We start from the raw sequence: 17,277 nt of genomic DNA on the forward strand, positions 1-17,277 counted from the left end.
TTTGATGTCTCAGAGCTGTCTTTATTGTAACTCAGTGTCTTTTGATTATACACAAAGTCTGCAGGGTGAGGGGAGGAGGGGTAAGTAAGGAAAGTTGTACTTTCCTTACACCTTTTCAGACCCCACCAATTATTTTTATATACAAACTTTAGTAATCAAGGTCCCAATCCTGTCAGACATTGAACAGTTCCTGCAAGGTGCTATGCACATTTGCTTCATTCTGAAGTTAGTGGGAGGTGAGGGAGGTTGGCAGCTCTTACAAGACACTCAGCACTGGGCAGGATTAGACCCCAAATGTTTCATGAGTTACTGGTGGTTGCCTTGGAAACATTATACTAGCTGAGCTAAGGTCTGAATGTATACTTGTGATTTGCCAACTGTGTCTGTGACTTTGCATTATATAATGCCATTTTCTCCCCGACCTTTCAGTTAATTGTAGTTTCCTGTAAAAAAAAATATATATATATTTTCACACCTTTATGAGCTTGAGGATGAAATGGACTTTGGTAACTGACAATCCATGTATAATATACACACTGTATATATTTCTAAACAAACAGCCTTCAGACAGCAATTTTCTGTTTGTTTCTCTACAGAGTTAATGTCATGTGAAGAACTACATTCCATATTACACTTGGTCCTTCAAGCTGGGAATATTATGAATGCAGTAAGTGTGCATCAATATGAAGAGGCCTGATTGACTATTGCAGTCCACTGATGTCACATGCCTTCTCTGTCTCTTTTCCTCTTTAGGGGGGTTATGCTGGCAATGCAGTTGGCTTTAAACTCTCGTCACTGCTCAAGCTGGCAGACACAAAAGCAAACAAACCTGGGATGAATCTGCTGCATTTTGTTGCTTTGGTATGTAAAAACTACCATCTTTGAAAATAAATATCATAATCTAATTAGGGGAGGTACAGATGACTGACAGTTTGTTTTAGTTGAGTGGAAGAGGTATGTGCTATACAATAAGAGGGTAAACCTTAAGGCTCCGGTCCTTAACCCTTCCCTCTCTGCCTCCACACATTCCACTAGCCTACCGGTGTATGGTGATCCCATCCACAGAAAACTGAACAAATATAAAGACTAGTTAAATCTTCAGCAGAAACTTTCTGGTACTGTATAAAAATAATTCTCCTATCTAGCTCTTCAAGTGTAACATCCCCCTGACTATTCGAGTCCTGGGATACTTTGTTAAAGGAGCTGTCAATTTTGATAAAAACTTCTTTCTATTAAAACTTCTGAGGAGAAATGACCTATTTCATTGCACTGCTTGACTCATTGGATAGTTTTTAAAGCTATCAAATCTGTTGCAGCTCCTTCAGGGTTTTTTTCCTTTTTTCCTTTTCTAATTGGAATGACTTTGAAACACACCTGGGGTCACTGTCTTGACCAAATTTTTCTTCCCTCCATGGAAGGGAAAAGATTGAAATACCTCCACTTGTGATTTTTTTTTCCCCACTGTCTGTGTGCAAACTGGCTTAACAGCTTTTACATCAGCAAGACACCTTCAGCTAACGACATAAGTATTAGGTGATGTTTAGGCAGGAAATATTGCATTAGCCCAGACAATTGGCATTAGTCAATTGCCCTTACCTAAGATTCTCTCTTAATGCACATGGATTGTTTTCAGTGGAAGAAGGTACTATTATCTGTGCTCTGTGAAATGGAAATTGTTTAAACTCTCTCTACGTCTGATCCTTGTCCACCTTTAAGTGAGGCTTTTTTTCCAATAATTCACTCAGTTGAACTGAAAGCAGCAGTGTAATATAGAAACTAAGTGCCTTTCCCAAAGCTTTAGAAACAGTTTTTACTTAGATTTTAGCAGGGTAATGGAATGTCAAGGGGACATTGTTTGTTTTTTCTTTAATTTTAGGAAGCACAAAAGAAAGATGTGGTTCTTCTAACCTTTTCAGAAAAATTACAGCATGTTCATGATGCAGCCAGGTAAGCAAAGAAAACTGAGAACTTATTGTTAGAAAGCCACATGAGACTTCTTTTTGTGAAGCACAGAAGCACATTCACAGAGCTTTGGCATTAAAACTGAGATCTTTACAAGTGTTTACCATAGCTTTTAGGGCTTCATTTTCATTTGCAAACAGAAGTTTGCCTGCAATGTGCCTTCAGGTTTAGAGGGTTTTATTAATTGATTTTTATAGGGTTTTTTGCCTTTGTCAACACGTTCAACTAGGTAAATGCATATATATTACTTTTAAGAGATCGACCTACAGGGCATGTTTTTTAAAATAGTGTCATGTTACTGTTACTGCTGCGCTATAGAATAACTTCCAGCTATTTGTTGGGTTGGTATAGTACAGATCCAGATCTGGTACCATGTACACTCATAAAGTTTACTAGTGGCTCCCACTTCCTTTACAGACTAGATTTCCCCATTTTTGCAATATCCCCTCCCTTTCTATCCTTGAGAGCCTCCCTCCATAATACATACTCTACTATGGGACATTCAAAATACTGGACCGCCCCATTCTTGTAAAATGTGAACTAACTTTACAAACTTGAGTCCCCACTTCTCTTAGGTGGTAGAGGGAAGGAAGATTATGCTTGTGAATGAACATGTTGTATTCATTCTGTGTATAGAAGAAAACCTATAATACCTGGGGCTGAGTACAGTTTTCAACCTGAGGCCTTGAATTGCTACAGCAAACATTAATTCATACCTGGTTAAACTACATATGTACTTTTATGAGGCAGTGTATGATTTCAAGCATAGAACTGGAAGTTAGGAACCACTGGGTTCTAATCCTGGCCATCATGTCTGTCTTTAGCTTTGGGCTTAACTTCTTTCCACATCTGTAGAATGGAGATACTTCATATCTCATGGGTATACTGAGTCTTAATTTAATGTCTGTAAATTACTTGGAGATCCCCTGAGGGAAGGTGCTCTGAATCTGTTGGCAATAGACCTGACTGGAAATTTCTGATGGAAACCTGCCTGGCTTCCTGCTGTCTTGCCCTTGACTCCTCGGCAACCTGCCTGGCAAACTGCTGAGGAGCCCAGGCTTCTCAGGGAATAAGCGGACAACTTCCATTTTGGCTCTCCCAAAACAGAATTTTTTTCCTGTCTTTTCCCTCCTGTGAAATATTTAGAATTTTTGACCTCCTTATCCCATTTGGGTGAAAGTCCCTTCCTCCCCCCCCATTCAAAATTTTTCATGGGAGGGAAAAGACTGTTTTCTGGCCAGGTCCAATTTACAACAAAACATTTGTCATTTTTGTCTCACCATTGGTTTTAGTCAGATTAAATGAAACAAATCAAAACATATACCATTGGACATGAACAAGATTGAAAACTCGCTAGTACAAGCTGCTGATAAACCCCTAAAACCTTAAAAATCACACATTTGTTGTGCCCTCTGTTAACTTAGTTCCCTTGCATTTTCTTACTGCTCTCTTTCATAGGTCTGCCAAATGCAACCCTTGTATCTACAGACTTTTTGGTCTGCTGAAGGTTCTGCAGTGCACTGGGATGCAGATCTCTGAAGCATCTGTGATCTTCACTGAAGCAGAGAGTGTATCAGTAGAGATGAAGGATGCTGAGGAAAAATAGCTTACCTCATACCCATAGATATGTGCACTCCCTGCTCTAGTGCTGATAATTATAGGTGCTGCTGCCATCATCACCAGCCCTGTGTACTCTGGGAAGCATGTCATGGGGACTGCAGTTCACATACCTGTAAAAGAGCAGTGACGGCAATTAAAATCATGCTGTTGGTGAAATGCCCTCTAACCAGAATAAGTGTATGCAGTCAGTAATGTTGGGCCATCTGAGAGATATATGATTCAGTTCCTAAGCAAGGCTAAAATTCTGCGGTGGTGTTGAACTCACTGTGTTAGGGTAATAGCATCTCCCTGTGGGGAGTTACCCTGAAAGATCCATTGCTGAGGTAGTTGAGAGACTCAGTCATTTGCTACTAATTTGCAAGTGACAAAGAGTCCTGTGGCACCTTATAGACCAGTGGTCGGCAACCTTTCAGAAGTGGTGTACCAAGTCTTCATTTATTCACTCTAATTGAAGGTTTAGTGTGCCAGTAATACATTTTAACGTTTTTAGAAGGTCACTTTTTATAAGTCTATAATATATAACTAAACTATTGTTGTATGTAAAGCAAACAAGGTTTTTAAAATGTTTAAGAAGCTTCATTTAAAATTAAATTAAAATGCAGAGCCACCCGGACCGGTGGCCAGGACCAGGGCCGGCTCCAGCTTTTCGCCGCCCCAAGTGGCGAAGCGGGGGAAAAAGGAAAAAAAAAAAAAAAAGAAGCTGATCGGCAGGCACTTCGGCGGCAGTTCATTCTTCTGCGGCAATGCTGCAGTGGGTCCTTCATTCCCTCTCTTCCTCTTTGGTGGCACTTCGGTGGCAGCTCAAAGAGGAAGAGAGGGACTGAGGGACCCGCCGCCGAAGACCTGGACGTGCCGCCCCCCTTTCCATTGGCCGCCCCAAGCACCTGCGTCTTTCGTTGGTGCCTGGAGCCACCCCTGGCCAGGACCCAGGCAGTGTGAATGCCACTGAAAATCAGCTCATGTCCGGCCTTCAGCACGTATGCCATAGGTTGCCTACCCCTGTTATAGAGTAACAGATATATTGGAGCATAAGCTTTCGTGGGTGAATACCCACTTCGTCAGACTCACCTGCGTCTGACGAAGTGGGTATTCACCCACGAACGCTTATGCTCCAATACATCTGTTACTCTATAAGGTGCCACAGGAAGACTCTTTGTTGCTTTTTACAGATCCAGACTAACACGGCTACCCCTCTGATACTTAATTTGCAAGTGGGGCTGCAAAAACTATAGGAGCTGGGCCTTCAAACACAAAGAGGCTCAGGTTCTCTAAGAACTGGGCTATTTCTGTGGGTCTTGGGCCTGTTGCACTGCCCTGCCAAGTGAGCAATAATGCCCCAGGAACAATGCATGAAACCTGCAGAGGGGGAGATTCTTCTGTAACTTGCACTGCTGTTTTCAGGGAGAGCCAGCAGTTCTTCGGAGACTAGGCTGTGTAGTGGTCAGGAACGTGTCTGTTTAGCAGCCACATCACATAAGTGATGTGGAGGGGTTTGTTGCAACTATGCAGGTAATATGGTAGAAGGATGAAACATCATGGCTGCTGGGCCAAAGGGAACTTGTAGCTCTTTGAGCTGCCTGCATTGCTGTGACTTCATGAAGGAATACCCTCTAAGAAAGCTTAGGGGGGAACCTTTCAACATTGCAAATAAGGAAAAATAAGCAGATTTCTCTGCTAACTCTTACCTTCTGCTCTGGGAAGGTTTACCAAGCAGGCAGGTCTTGTTTGATGTACAGGTGGTGTATTATGACAAATTTATGAAGCATGCAACATCTAACAATGGGCAACTCCTTTCTCTCAGTGAGTACTCTCTGTATATGCTATTTTTTAGATTATCCATTGATAATATAGAAGCAGAACTTCATTCTCTATCTGCCAAGACAAGATCTCTTAAAGACAATATTCGACAGGACCCAGGACTCTTTCACCAGATGGAAGGTTTTATCCAGGTTTGTAGAATATCCTTGCTACTGTGTTACTGTCACTTCCATACAGCTGTGTTTCTCAGCGTAACATAATTTGCATGGATATGTTAACAGGCAGTAGATTCACTTTAATATGTCTGCCTCATCAGAAATCATCTGTTCAGAGCTGCTCACGCTGCACTACTATGTTTGTCAAATACGAGTTTATAAAGGACTACACTGTTTAGAGGAAAAAATATTGGATGTATGTTGCCTTGAGGGCTGATCAGGCAAGCATGTTTAACTATTGTGAAATGGCTGACGGAGATCAGTGATTAGAATATCAGATTATTTGCATGGTTCTACTGCTTTGTATTTAACACGCAGAAACTAGATTCTTACCAACTTGTTATGCTGGAGCATGCCAGTTTTAGTTGAGACTGTATTGAGCATTTCAAACCCTAGTTGTTGGGAGATTGAAGGGGTGTTTTTAGCAATTCATATGCTTAACAGATTTGCTGTGGATTAACCCTTAACATGCTTTAGTATGAGCCCCATGATTGTTCTTGGGTGGTGGTTTTATTTGATTTTCCAGTCATTTTTTTTGTATGTAAATAAACGGAGTACAATCTTGGCACATGTAGTGTAACACCTTTTAAGCGGGTGTGATGAGTGGAAGAATCTATACGTGGGTTTCCATGAAGTGTAAGAGTGTATCTGTGTCTTTTATTTATATATATGTATGTATAAATATTGCAAATAAGAATACAGTATTTACCAAGAAACTTGTTAAGGCGGGTGTGATTTAAATTTACAGAAGCTGTTAATGGATTAGCCGTTGCACTTTGTCAGGAGCAGTGAAGTTGATGGAGAAAAAGGGTGGGTTAAGAATGGAGTAGTTGCCATCACTCTGAATTATTAGCTTTTATCCACTGCATTAAGACTCCTTAATGTTGTGTTTTAACATGTTTTTTATTTTAATAGCTAGCTTTACGTACCATTAAAACCTTGCCTAGGACAAATTCCAAGTGGAATCTTGGAACCATTTTTCACTTTACAAATAGATACTTTATATAATGCTTCCGTTTTTGAAATTGTGGGCAATAACTACACTGATAAATCAGCTTACATTATGTCATCCCTGTGAATAAGCTACTAATATGTGGTAGAACTAATTACCCATGCATGTCAATTGTCCTGTTTCTCTTCAATCCAGCTTTTGTTTGTTTTGGTGTGTGTGTTTGCTTGTCAGTCTTCAGACACGCAAAGATTTATTCCTACAGTAATTTTCTCCCACCCAAAAAAAAAAAAAAAAATCCCGCACGCCCTCTATATAGAGCCTTAGGCTACTGATACAAACTGCTACTTTATAAAGCAATTTTGTTTACTAGGTTGTTTTTAATATTTCCGGCCCTTTTTGATCTTTTCGTTATACTTTTAAGACTGTTGTTCTTTCATTGTCTAAATTAAACTAATAAAGGAGCTGATGGCATTATTTGTGTCTATTTATCTATATACATTTAAGAGAAAAGAGGGAGGATAAGATAATCCAGTCAATATTTTTTAGACCAATATTGCGATATCCTAAGCTTGTTCAAACATTAGTTTGTCTTTAGTGGTTGTTAGACTTAACTTTTATTTTGTCAATTCCTTGAAAAAAAGGCTTGGATTTAAAATGTCTAAGTCCATTCCTGCTTTTCCTTAAACGTTTGGATAAAACATATAGATTCTTATTTAGGTTCTTACACTGATGCCCATCACTGTAGTATCTGAGCAAGTTCCTCATGGAAGACACTCAGACCTTGTGAATATTTCAAAATACTGTAGTGTTTAAATACAACCAGATCTAGTCAGAAATTTTGGGGGGGTATTATTCCATGAAAATGCAGGGAGGAAATTTTGTCTGGATCTTCCTTGGAAAATTGGAATCTGATATATGTGGGTTGAAAATTAAGATCTTTTAGTCTAAATATTTAGGGCTCCATTTTTGGTTTTCCATGAGCCTGGATCCCCAGATGGACTTCGTCTCACATGATGAAACACCTCTACCCTCCACGAGGGGAGACCGTTATGCATCATAGGAGATGTAGTCCAGCTGGGGAGCCTGCCCTATAGAAGAGAATAGGAGCATGAGGCATTGAAACTACAACTCCCATAAAGCACCACAGCAGCATTTCATAATCAAAATATTTCAGGTTTGGGATGGAAAATTAGAAACTACCCATGGAGAACAGACACCTTTTTTTAATCTATTGATTAGCTGAAAGCCCAATCTTCTATCAAATCCCTTTTTGAAGGAAATCTTTCAGCCACCCCTAAATAGAGTTGTGAGCAATCTGACATGGCACATAAATGTGGGCAATGACATGGCATTGACCAAAAATTGTCCTGGTCTACACTAAGTCGTCACCGTCATGTTACTTAGCTCCATTGTTCACAGCCATGTTCAAACACAATGAAATATTGTAATGAAGACCAGCTCCTGGAAACTAAATAATTGGGGTGCTGTGAGTGAGTTGTATGTGTGGGGTATACAGGAGGGCTTCTGGGATGTGCATGGGTTCAGGGATGGACAAGAATGGGATGGAACTAGTAATGGAATTAATCATGGCTCTAGTCCAGAGGGAAAGGATGGGAAATTAGTGTAGCAAGGGCAAATTCTAGGGGAGAGAAGGGAGCTGCCAGCAGGAAAGGCGAAGTTCTTTTGGGAAGGATCAGCAGCTGTAGACAAGAAAACTCATCATATTCTTAGTGCAGCTTGATAAGAGGCAACTCCAACCTGACTGCATTGTTCTGAGAGTTAAAGTTTGAAACATGTTGTTTTGCTTTAATCCTTCATCTAGTGACACATCTTGCTCATTGGAATTACTGTTTTGATTTATCTTTTTTTCTTTTTCTTTCTTCCTCACTTCACTGAAATGGCATCACATCTGCTTTTACATTGTAGGATGTTACTCTCAAAGTCCTGATTTATTGGACTCTGTGATAGCTGGTAGATGGGAACATGGATTTCATCAGCACCTACTATATCTATCAGGTGTATAAGTTCTTAATATATCTGGCTTACAATATATATGTTTTACTGCAGTTTGCTGTAAAAGAACTAAAAGAACTAGAATACTGGAAACGAGAATTACAGGAGCAAGGAAATATGCTTATTGACTTTTTCTGTGAAGACAAAGAAACCATGAAACTGGATGAGTGCTTCCAGATATTCAGGGACTTCTGCATAAAGTTCAACAAGGCTGTTAAGGTAAGGAGAATGAAAACACATTCTCTTTCACTTAAAATAAATCTCTTTATTCTTATGTGATCTAAGACTGCTTCAGGGACCTAACATCCCCATAATATTTGACATATTTGTTTGAATTAATATAATGTGGCAAATTGCCCATTTCTAGGGCTTTTATTGCTCTAAGCAAATGGAAAATAGCCACCTCTCCCAGCCTTGTAGCCAGTCCAATAATCAAGTCAAACATTTTGCTGCCCCAAATATTTTGTTACCAGCCAATTAGATTATTCAGAGGACGTCAGGCCAGTCATCTAAGTGTCATTATAAGATAGCTTCCTCCCTCACCCTCCTTACAAGTCTGTACAAATTCCCTGTCTCTGACTTGCATTCTTTCTCCCTCCAGAGGAAGGCATTAAGTGGTGTTTTGGGTCCCATGAAGACTCATTGTGGCCTTTTGGGGGGTGACTAACAGATTTTTATCTATTTCAAGACTTCTATTATAGGTGACCTCCAGTCCTGCCAGTGTGGTCATGGCAGCTGTGGTGTGAAAGCAGCCTTTGTAGCCTTTGCTCTACTTTTGTCATTGGCAGCTTTGCTTTTTTCCAGGGACAGCTTTGTGTACATAAATATGTTCTTTGTCTCATTTAATCCAATGCGTTATGCCTGTTTTCCCCTACAGTGCTGTATAATGGTATAAACAGGCAACTTCCAATTAAGTAAGCGATTGATATTGGCATATTAAGAATACACTAGGAAGTACTGTTGGATGGGACATGAAGATCTGAATAATACTCCTGGCTTATAAATACACATAAATAAAACAGATATACAATACCCAGGTTCATAACAAATAATTTAAGCACCTGGAGTAGTCCCATTGCCTTCAATGTGACTACTCACCTGCTTAAGTAATCTGAATTGGGATTATATTGAACAAAACTAATTCAAAATGTATAATATCTCAGACCAATCCTTATTGTGTTTAGCCTGTACAGGGTACTTCAATATTAAAGGAATACCATCAACCTGAATTGCATTTCTGATGATGACGATAACAACAAAAGTTCTGTTAACTGTACACTTAAAATAATCACATTGGAATAAATTGGATAATAATTTTTTGTTTGTTTGTGCATTTGACAGCAATTTGTAAAGACTAACTCTTCCCCCCTCCCTCTGTTCTTCTAACTAATATATTCTGTCATTCTGTGTTGACACAGGGTAGATAATTTTTTTAGTAGTGTGAATATTGCTAGGCTCTGATGGATTAATAATGTAATAAAAATTAGGATTCCAGAAATGTGAACACACCCTTTTGACAAAGGAAAGCTACCCTTTCCATTTGGGATAAAGCTAGAGATTTCATGTCTTCCTTTGCCAGTGACATCCATTGCAAATAATCCAGACTTTATCCTCAGTTGTGAACCAGAGAGCTTGCAGGATTGGGAAAGTCACAGAATAAAAACACAACTAGCCAGTTGTATACTAAAGAGATTTCTCTCTCTCACTCTTTTTTTTATTATTATTATTTATTAAAGAACTCAAACCCAACTTTAACTTGCAGTCTCCTCTGGTATCAGCACCTTCAATTTAGCATTATTTTCCAGCTTTCTAGAAAGCTGTTTTTATATAGAAAGTTAACTGAAATAAAAGCGGTGACTTCTGGATGGATCGCAAATAAAAAAAGTAATTTATTACTTGCTGACAACTTCTCACAAAATATCCAAATCCTTTTGGTATTTTATCATATATAGTAGGGTTGACAAATTACACCAGAGAAATACTCTTCAGTTTGAGGGTCAGCAGTCTCTGTGTGTAGCATGATACAAGAATATTTTGTTTAAAAATACGGTTGTGTAGTACTCTACACCAGCCTGGTTAGTGTGTGCATGCGTGCACTTATAATACAAAACCATGAGTTTGGATAAGTGAATAAATGATAGTGAAAGAGCTGATTTTATGCATCTAGAGGACATATGCAATTATTCATGTATTGAGATGCATTTCGTAACCAAACATTACAAATTGTTTGATGTTTATTATCCACGGGTGATCCTCCAGGCTCTTTCTCGTGGAAAAGGTCACACTCAGATAAATGAATAATTAATTTCATATTTGCTAGTAGCCACTAGACTAATGGTAGCCTCTTGTGGATAAGAAACAGCCCCAAAACAGAGAAATGCTTTCAAAAAATATAAGAGGTTCTAGTTTGGCGGGGGAGGAAGCAGCCTGTAGACACACAGCAAAATAGACCAAGGACAGAAGATATTCATTTGATACTAGGAGTGCACTGGATCCAGAAGAAGAATTGCATTTGGAAGTTTTTTGAATATTAATATGTTTGAACATGTCTGAGTATGTCATGTTTGTAAATATAGCATAAGAAAATCCCCAGAAATATATCCTGGTTGGGGTAAGAAAATTCAATGTGTAACCTTACCAAATAGAAAAATGTAGAGAAATATCATGCAATGATACATTAAAACAAAGTGTATGGTAACAATTTATAAAGTTCCTTAAAAAGATGTGTGTTTTTTTAAAGGGAAATAATTAGTAAAACCATAGACCGTTGAAGGATGACTCCACTATTAGGTATATGTATATACAATTATTATTAACCAATTAATATTTAGAAAGTGATTATTTAAAGTTGATCGGTCCTCAGTGAGACCCACCTACAGGCAGGATTTAGTGCATTCCATTGTCATGGAATAAACCCTTTGCCCCAGAATTTTGTTCCAACATCCAAGCGTTTCCTTTTTTTAAGAAGAGAGTTTGATTTTGAAGAAACAGTGTTGTAGGTCTTTCCAAGGCTATCTGATCTTCTTGAGTCTGGTGGCAGCCTGAAAAATAGCTCAGAGAGGTCTGAACTACTCCACCCATTGAAGACTATGTCCACACTAATTTTTTTTTTGTTTTTCTGAAAATTTTTCATGCCATTGCAGCTGCTACCACCGGTGCAGCACCTCTTGTAGCAACAGAAGATTTGCTAGGGTAGACAAATCTCCATATGAATGCTGGTGTGTGTGGTTTTGTTTTTGTCTTTAAATGTTGCTGCATAGCCCTCCTCTGATTAGGTTTTAGCAAAATAATGGGAAATGATGGCTGTCATCAGTACCTTGTCTATACTAGCATTCACTCCATTGTGCAGTTGCAGTGGTATTAGGAATAGGTGCACATGTTTCAAAAAACAATGTAGTGCAGATAAGTCTTTAATAGTTTAAATATTAAATCTAACGGTAACAATTTAAATGCTGTCTTTAACTATGTCACTGCCAGTGATTTTAGCAGAAAAACACTCAGCCTGCCCCCAAAAACCTGCTGCTGTAGTTGCAGATATATATGTATCTACAATATATGAATATACTCAATTTTGAGTGTGGGGACGGCGTAAAACTGAATTTATTATCAAAATAAAGAACACAAGTTAACTCTGCTGATTAGAGTATCACTTGCATGTATAATTCATTGAAGTCTCTGCCACAGAATTCCCTGCCTGCTGCACTAGAATGCTACAGAATCTGGGGCTTTGTCACTGTGGAGTTCAGAGGAACTTGGCTATAGAATGCCACCTGTCGAGGAACAATTGCAACTGGGGTGCTTGAGTATAAGCTCTCTGATACATCAAGTCCAGAAGGATGGAATGGATCCAGAGGGCTATATGGATCTTTGTGTCATCAAGCTTGATTGTTTTAATGGCTGAGGTTAATTGTCTAATATGTTTCTGCTTTAAATGTTTGCATATGCAATAAAAACTGCTGACTTAAAACTTACTAAAAGTGGACTTTAAAACCTAGCATATTGTAGTTCATATTCTTGGTCTCTGCGGGGGTCTGATAGTGTTTTTCAGTGCTTCCTATGCTGGCTGGTCTAATGAGCTGTATTAGTTAGGCAGGAAACTGTTCTCCATATGGTACAATAGTTGCCATGGTGATTTGAGTGAGGAACTGATCACAGTAGGAAAAAATGAAGGGATGGGTGGCCTCATTTAGCTTGTTTTGAAATAAGGGATGCTTCACTCTGAAATGTGTATTTATTCCTCATTCTCTTCCTTTCTTTGACAGGAAAATAGGGAACGAGAGAGTCAAGAAATTCACCAACTGCAGAGATTAAGGGAGCTGGAGGAAAAGCGCCAATCCTGGGCCGCTGGAGAGCTTGGGAGCTTTGGGAGAAGTAGCAGTGAAAATGATGTTCAGACATTGGCTAAAAAAGGACTGGAGGATTTTCTACCTTTGTTGCGGCAGAGACCTCACAGTCCTTTGAATAGAAACCCCAGCACTAGGCGCTCCCGACTGTCCTTAGGGATTACTGCAGAGAGAGAGCTTCTGACTTTCCTGGAAATCTCCAAGGATGAGGATCCAAACAAATTCAACAGCCTTCCTCGTGCAAACACACGACAAGCAAGACCCAGCATAGCCTTGACTGAATCCAAAGAGCCTAGAGATCTCAGTTTAAATAACTTGAATTTACACCAAGCATCTGAAACCAAAATGGATAGCGCAGATCTGTCTCAGTTGCCTTCAGCTCAGCCCAGTCACTTACAGGACATGGAGGTGGGCTCTACTAGTACTAACCTCTGTCACTCCGAAAAGAATACTGACAACAGTCAGCACAGGTCCAGTGTGCCTGGCGGGCAAGCAACAGATGTAAATGCTTTGGCCCTTGCTGTTGAGGAATGTAAAGTTGTTAAAGGACTATATAAGTCTGATATCCAAGGAACAAAACCTATGGAAGACATGCCTTTAATAAACTTAGAGGATGTTGGTGCAGCAGACTTAGAGACTCTAGATGACTTGAGCTTGCACTCCCTCAGCACTGCAGATAATGATGATCCAGTGCCCTCTTACAAAAGTTCCAGAGAGGCCGATGATTGTCAAGCCAAGGTGGGGAGCTGCAAAAATGAAGCTTCCGAGCATACCAGTAGTGGCCCCACATCTATGGATACAAGTGTTTCTGGCAGTAAAGAACATGGGCCAACGTTCTATATATCTGATACTACTGATTGTTCTCTGACTTTCGACTGTTCAGAAGGAAATGATTTAAAATTAGTGGGCGATGAAATGAAAGAGCAAGATGGCAGAGCTTACTCTTGTGCAAATGATGCTCGAGATGGCAGTAGTACAGTTGCCTCAAATCTGAATTCATCCTCTGCAAAGGAAATTTCTCTTCATACTTCCTCAAATGACAAAGAGGACTCCAGCAGCAAGCACAATTTTCCTAAGGAAAAGCCTGTAAAATGTAGAGAATCCTTAGGACCAAAGAGAAACTCTCTAAAAGATAGATCTCTAAACTCCTCAAAATCCAGTGGCACTCGCCCTACCCAGACAGTTACTGCCAGACCAATAAGAACTTTGAATGCATCTGAAAATGTGAGTATGAGAAAAGTGGTGCCCATTTCCAGGTCAAACAAAACACCAAGCAGTCTGAAAAAGCCAGAAGCCAAACCAGCACTTCGAGAGGCCAGTACAGCTGAAACACAACTATCACATCGCAACGCTATCCGAGGCACAACAGAAACCCCTCCAAGAACTCCTTACAGGCATAGCTTATCAGTAGAGGAGCCAAAATTACAGCGAGGGACTGCAACTTCCAGCAGTGCCCATTTTGAGAGGGACCAAATTCAGCGCAAGGGCTCTCTTAAAGTGCCAGGTTCTAAATCTGTCAGAGGTATTCCCAAATCAAAACCAGATGAAAGTAAGATTTGTCGCTCCACTGTAAAACCCCAGGCCCCTCCAGATACTAACAAAAGCACGACAGCCAGTACTCCCAAGCCACCGTCCTCTATACCAAACTTTGCAAGGAACACAGTGGCCTCTTCCTCAAGGAGTGCAAAGGTGGATCTACCTAACTCTTCGAAAACTCCAAGCATCACAAGGTCAGTGTCTCAGAGGCTACCTAGAATGAGGCCAGCAGCAAACTCTGATGACCTCATCCCCAAGGAGAATACTGGAAACTTCCTAAAACGAGCAAGTAGTGCTAGATTTCTCAAAAGGAACACAGACCATAGTGATATTCTCAGTGTTAAAGTGGAACCTACAGCAAAGGAACAAGGTATAATGGAAAAGTCGTCCCTTAAATTGAAAGATGCAAACCGGACCACAATAGGGAAGATATTTAAACCATTATTGAAATAAGGGTTTGAGCTTTTTGACATCTTGGAATATGAACACATGTTTAAGCACTAGATGTCTTGTGAAATATCCAAAACAGTAATATCACTATTTAATAACATCTCCTGGTATCTAATGTACAGTACACCATCAGAGGACAGCAACTACTTTTTTTCTGGTCTTCATCCTGCAAGCATGAATTTGAATGTATTTAATGTTACTGTGGTGGAGTACAAATGCCACAAATCTTTTATGCATTTGTGGTATAGTACATTGCTAAAAAACAAACCTGAAGGAATTTAAAACTACCAATTGAAATTACTTTGTGACATGAGAAGAAAAAAAAGGGGGGGGGTTATGGCCAGTTTTTGTATACAGGAGCCTTTTTTTTTTTTTTTTTTTTTTTTTTTTTGGCTTAAGCAGTTTTACTAGTTGGTTCCTTTATTCAAAGTTGAAACGACGCCTTTGGAATAGTGCAGAAAATGAACTTGGGTGAAGATACTTTCTGTCATTCTTAATTCCTTGGATTCAAGAGTCATCTGTGCCTGTTGCAAAGTCCATTGCTGGCAATTGGACACACTGGGAACCGCTGGCCTAAAAATGGTGAAATGGGACTTTCACTGTTTGTGGCTGTCTTAACCTCATTGAAGAATTTATGGCATGTCTTATTGTGTATGTGTGTCTGTCTGTGTAGGAAGGAAGGAAAACTCTGCTGGGCAGAAAGTTTATTCTCCATGAGTGTGGCAGAATTGTCTTGCACGTACAAGTAGAATATAGTAAAAAAAAAAATTTGACTGGTGCTGGATGTAGTAGCACAGCTGGAGGTCATGCCTATTGGAAATACCACCAGTAGCTGTTAGGGATAATAATTACTCATGTTCTGACTCATTTCAGTCAGATGCAAACTTGCCAGCTTTTGGTAATACAAAAGTGCCATATTTATAATACATATCAAAGGTGATGCAGCTCAACATTTGAAGGCTGCAACCTGGTGCCGAGCACTTTCTTACCATTCCTTATTTCCACTGGTTTATCTACTATCAAATTACTTGAATGTTGCTATGGCTTCGAAACAGCCATTTCCCTGCCTCCTCCTCCTCCTTTCTTTGTCAGCAGGAGCATTTAGCAGGAAACACACAGCTTACGCATGGACAATGTTTTGTAAATTAAACTGCTTTGGCTGCTTCAAATGTGTTTAATGTTTAAAGTGGCTAAAGGATGAATTAAAGACATGTTTTATGTTTCATAAGCTTTTTTAAAAAAATACCTTTTTTCTGCAGATACAAATTTTAACACCGTGTCAGACTAAGATACAGAGAATGAGGGAAAACTTGTTTTAACATGCTCTGTGCCTTTCCAAGAGAAATGTATGTAGGTGTGGGGAAACTGACTGTCTCCAAACATCTTATTTAAACAGTTGCCTTTTTATTCACTTATGAATGAAACCTCATTTAAAAAAAAATCATAAAATGAAATATATTTGGAAAGTTGTATCTCTGCCTACTGATACATCACTCCCACCATCCCCTTCCATTAGGAGTGTATACTTCATTCAGAATTAACTACCTGCCCATACACTTCCTTGGGCTAGCAACCAACCAGTTGGGTACAGCCAGCTATATGATTTTAATAAAGCAAGTGGCCCTTAACCAAGCAGATCCCACTGTAGACAGCATACCAAAACACTATCAGCTGTTCCATGGGACCTCTTGTGAAAGTCTGTCTCAAAGTGAGAATTTTTATAATCAGTTCACAGGCAAGGACCTCAGAGTGACTATTGCTTTAAATCTCATAAGCTTTAGGATCTTCCCTCCCTTGTGGGTTAAATATGAAAGTGTGTCCCTTAGCCCTCTCTGTGTCCTTGAGTACACATTTGCGAGAGTAGGTGACTTTTTTTTTAATCTTTTATTGGTAGTAAGCTTGAAAAAAAGTAATTTAAATGTGTTTGGAAAATGTAAATAAATATCTATATAAATGTCTGTAAAAACAAACAATGTATTTAATGGACCATTTATACATTTCCGAGTAACTTGGTAGTTTAATAAAGTTCCCACTTACCGGGGTTGTGCTTTATATTTTCCCTGTTTTCTATTTTGATTTTGGTACTATATTTCTCAACCTGACAGTGTCCCAAAAGGAAGGACTTTAACATAGAAATTCAGGAAGTTTTAAATGTTGGATTCATTTTTTAAAAGATATTTTATATAACTTCAGTTTCATGATTAAGCATTTCTAATGAAGGGCTTCCTGCTCTAAACATGGGTTAACAGCAAATTTGTGGAGCATATTTGGATCTATAGTGAAGGATTAATTTGCAGCATGTTCTGCACACATTTTGTGTTTTGGCCAAGATAAATATTCATGGGACTAACAAGTCTGGATCTGCTGCTATCTTCATACTTTTTGGCATAGCACACTTTATTGGGAAATCCTAGCTCATAACTAGCAG

At 39.3% G+C, this 17,277-nt stretch overlaps 1 protein-coding gene across 1 annotated transcript in view; it reads left to right on the forward strand.

Moving 5' to 3' along the window:
* FHDC1 (FH2 domain containing 1) overlaps positions 1-16,880 on the forward strand; it is a 49,207-nt gene extending 32,327 nt beyond the window's left edge. Inside the window, exons 7-12 of the mRNA XM_045017379.1 lie at positions 597-667; positions 754-861; positions 1,877-1,947; positions 5,414-5,531; positions 8,575-8,739; positions 12,783-16,880. Coding sequence (XP_044873314.1) covers positions 597-667; positions 754-861; positions 1,877-1,947; positions 5,414-5,531; positions 8,575-8,739; positions 12,783-14,852 — 2,603 coding nt within the window. The 3' untranslated portion in view covers positions 14,853-16,880. The remainder of the gene's footprint in view (positions 1-596; positions 668-753; positions 862-1,876; positions 1,948-5,413; positions 5,532-8,574; positions 8,740-12,782) is intronic.
* The last annotated feature ends 397 nt before the right edge of the window (positions 16,881-17,277 follow it).

The sequence above is a fragment of the Mauremys mutica genome, chromosome 5 (genome assembly GCF_020497125.1).
Source record: "Mauremys mutica isolate MM-2020 ecotype Southern chromosome 5, ASM2049712v1, whole genome shotgun sequence".
Taxonomy (NCBI): Eukaryota; Metazoa; Chordata; order Testudines; family Geoemydidae; genus Mauremys; species Mauremys mutica.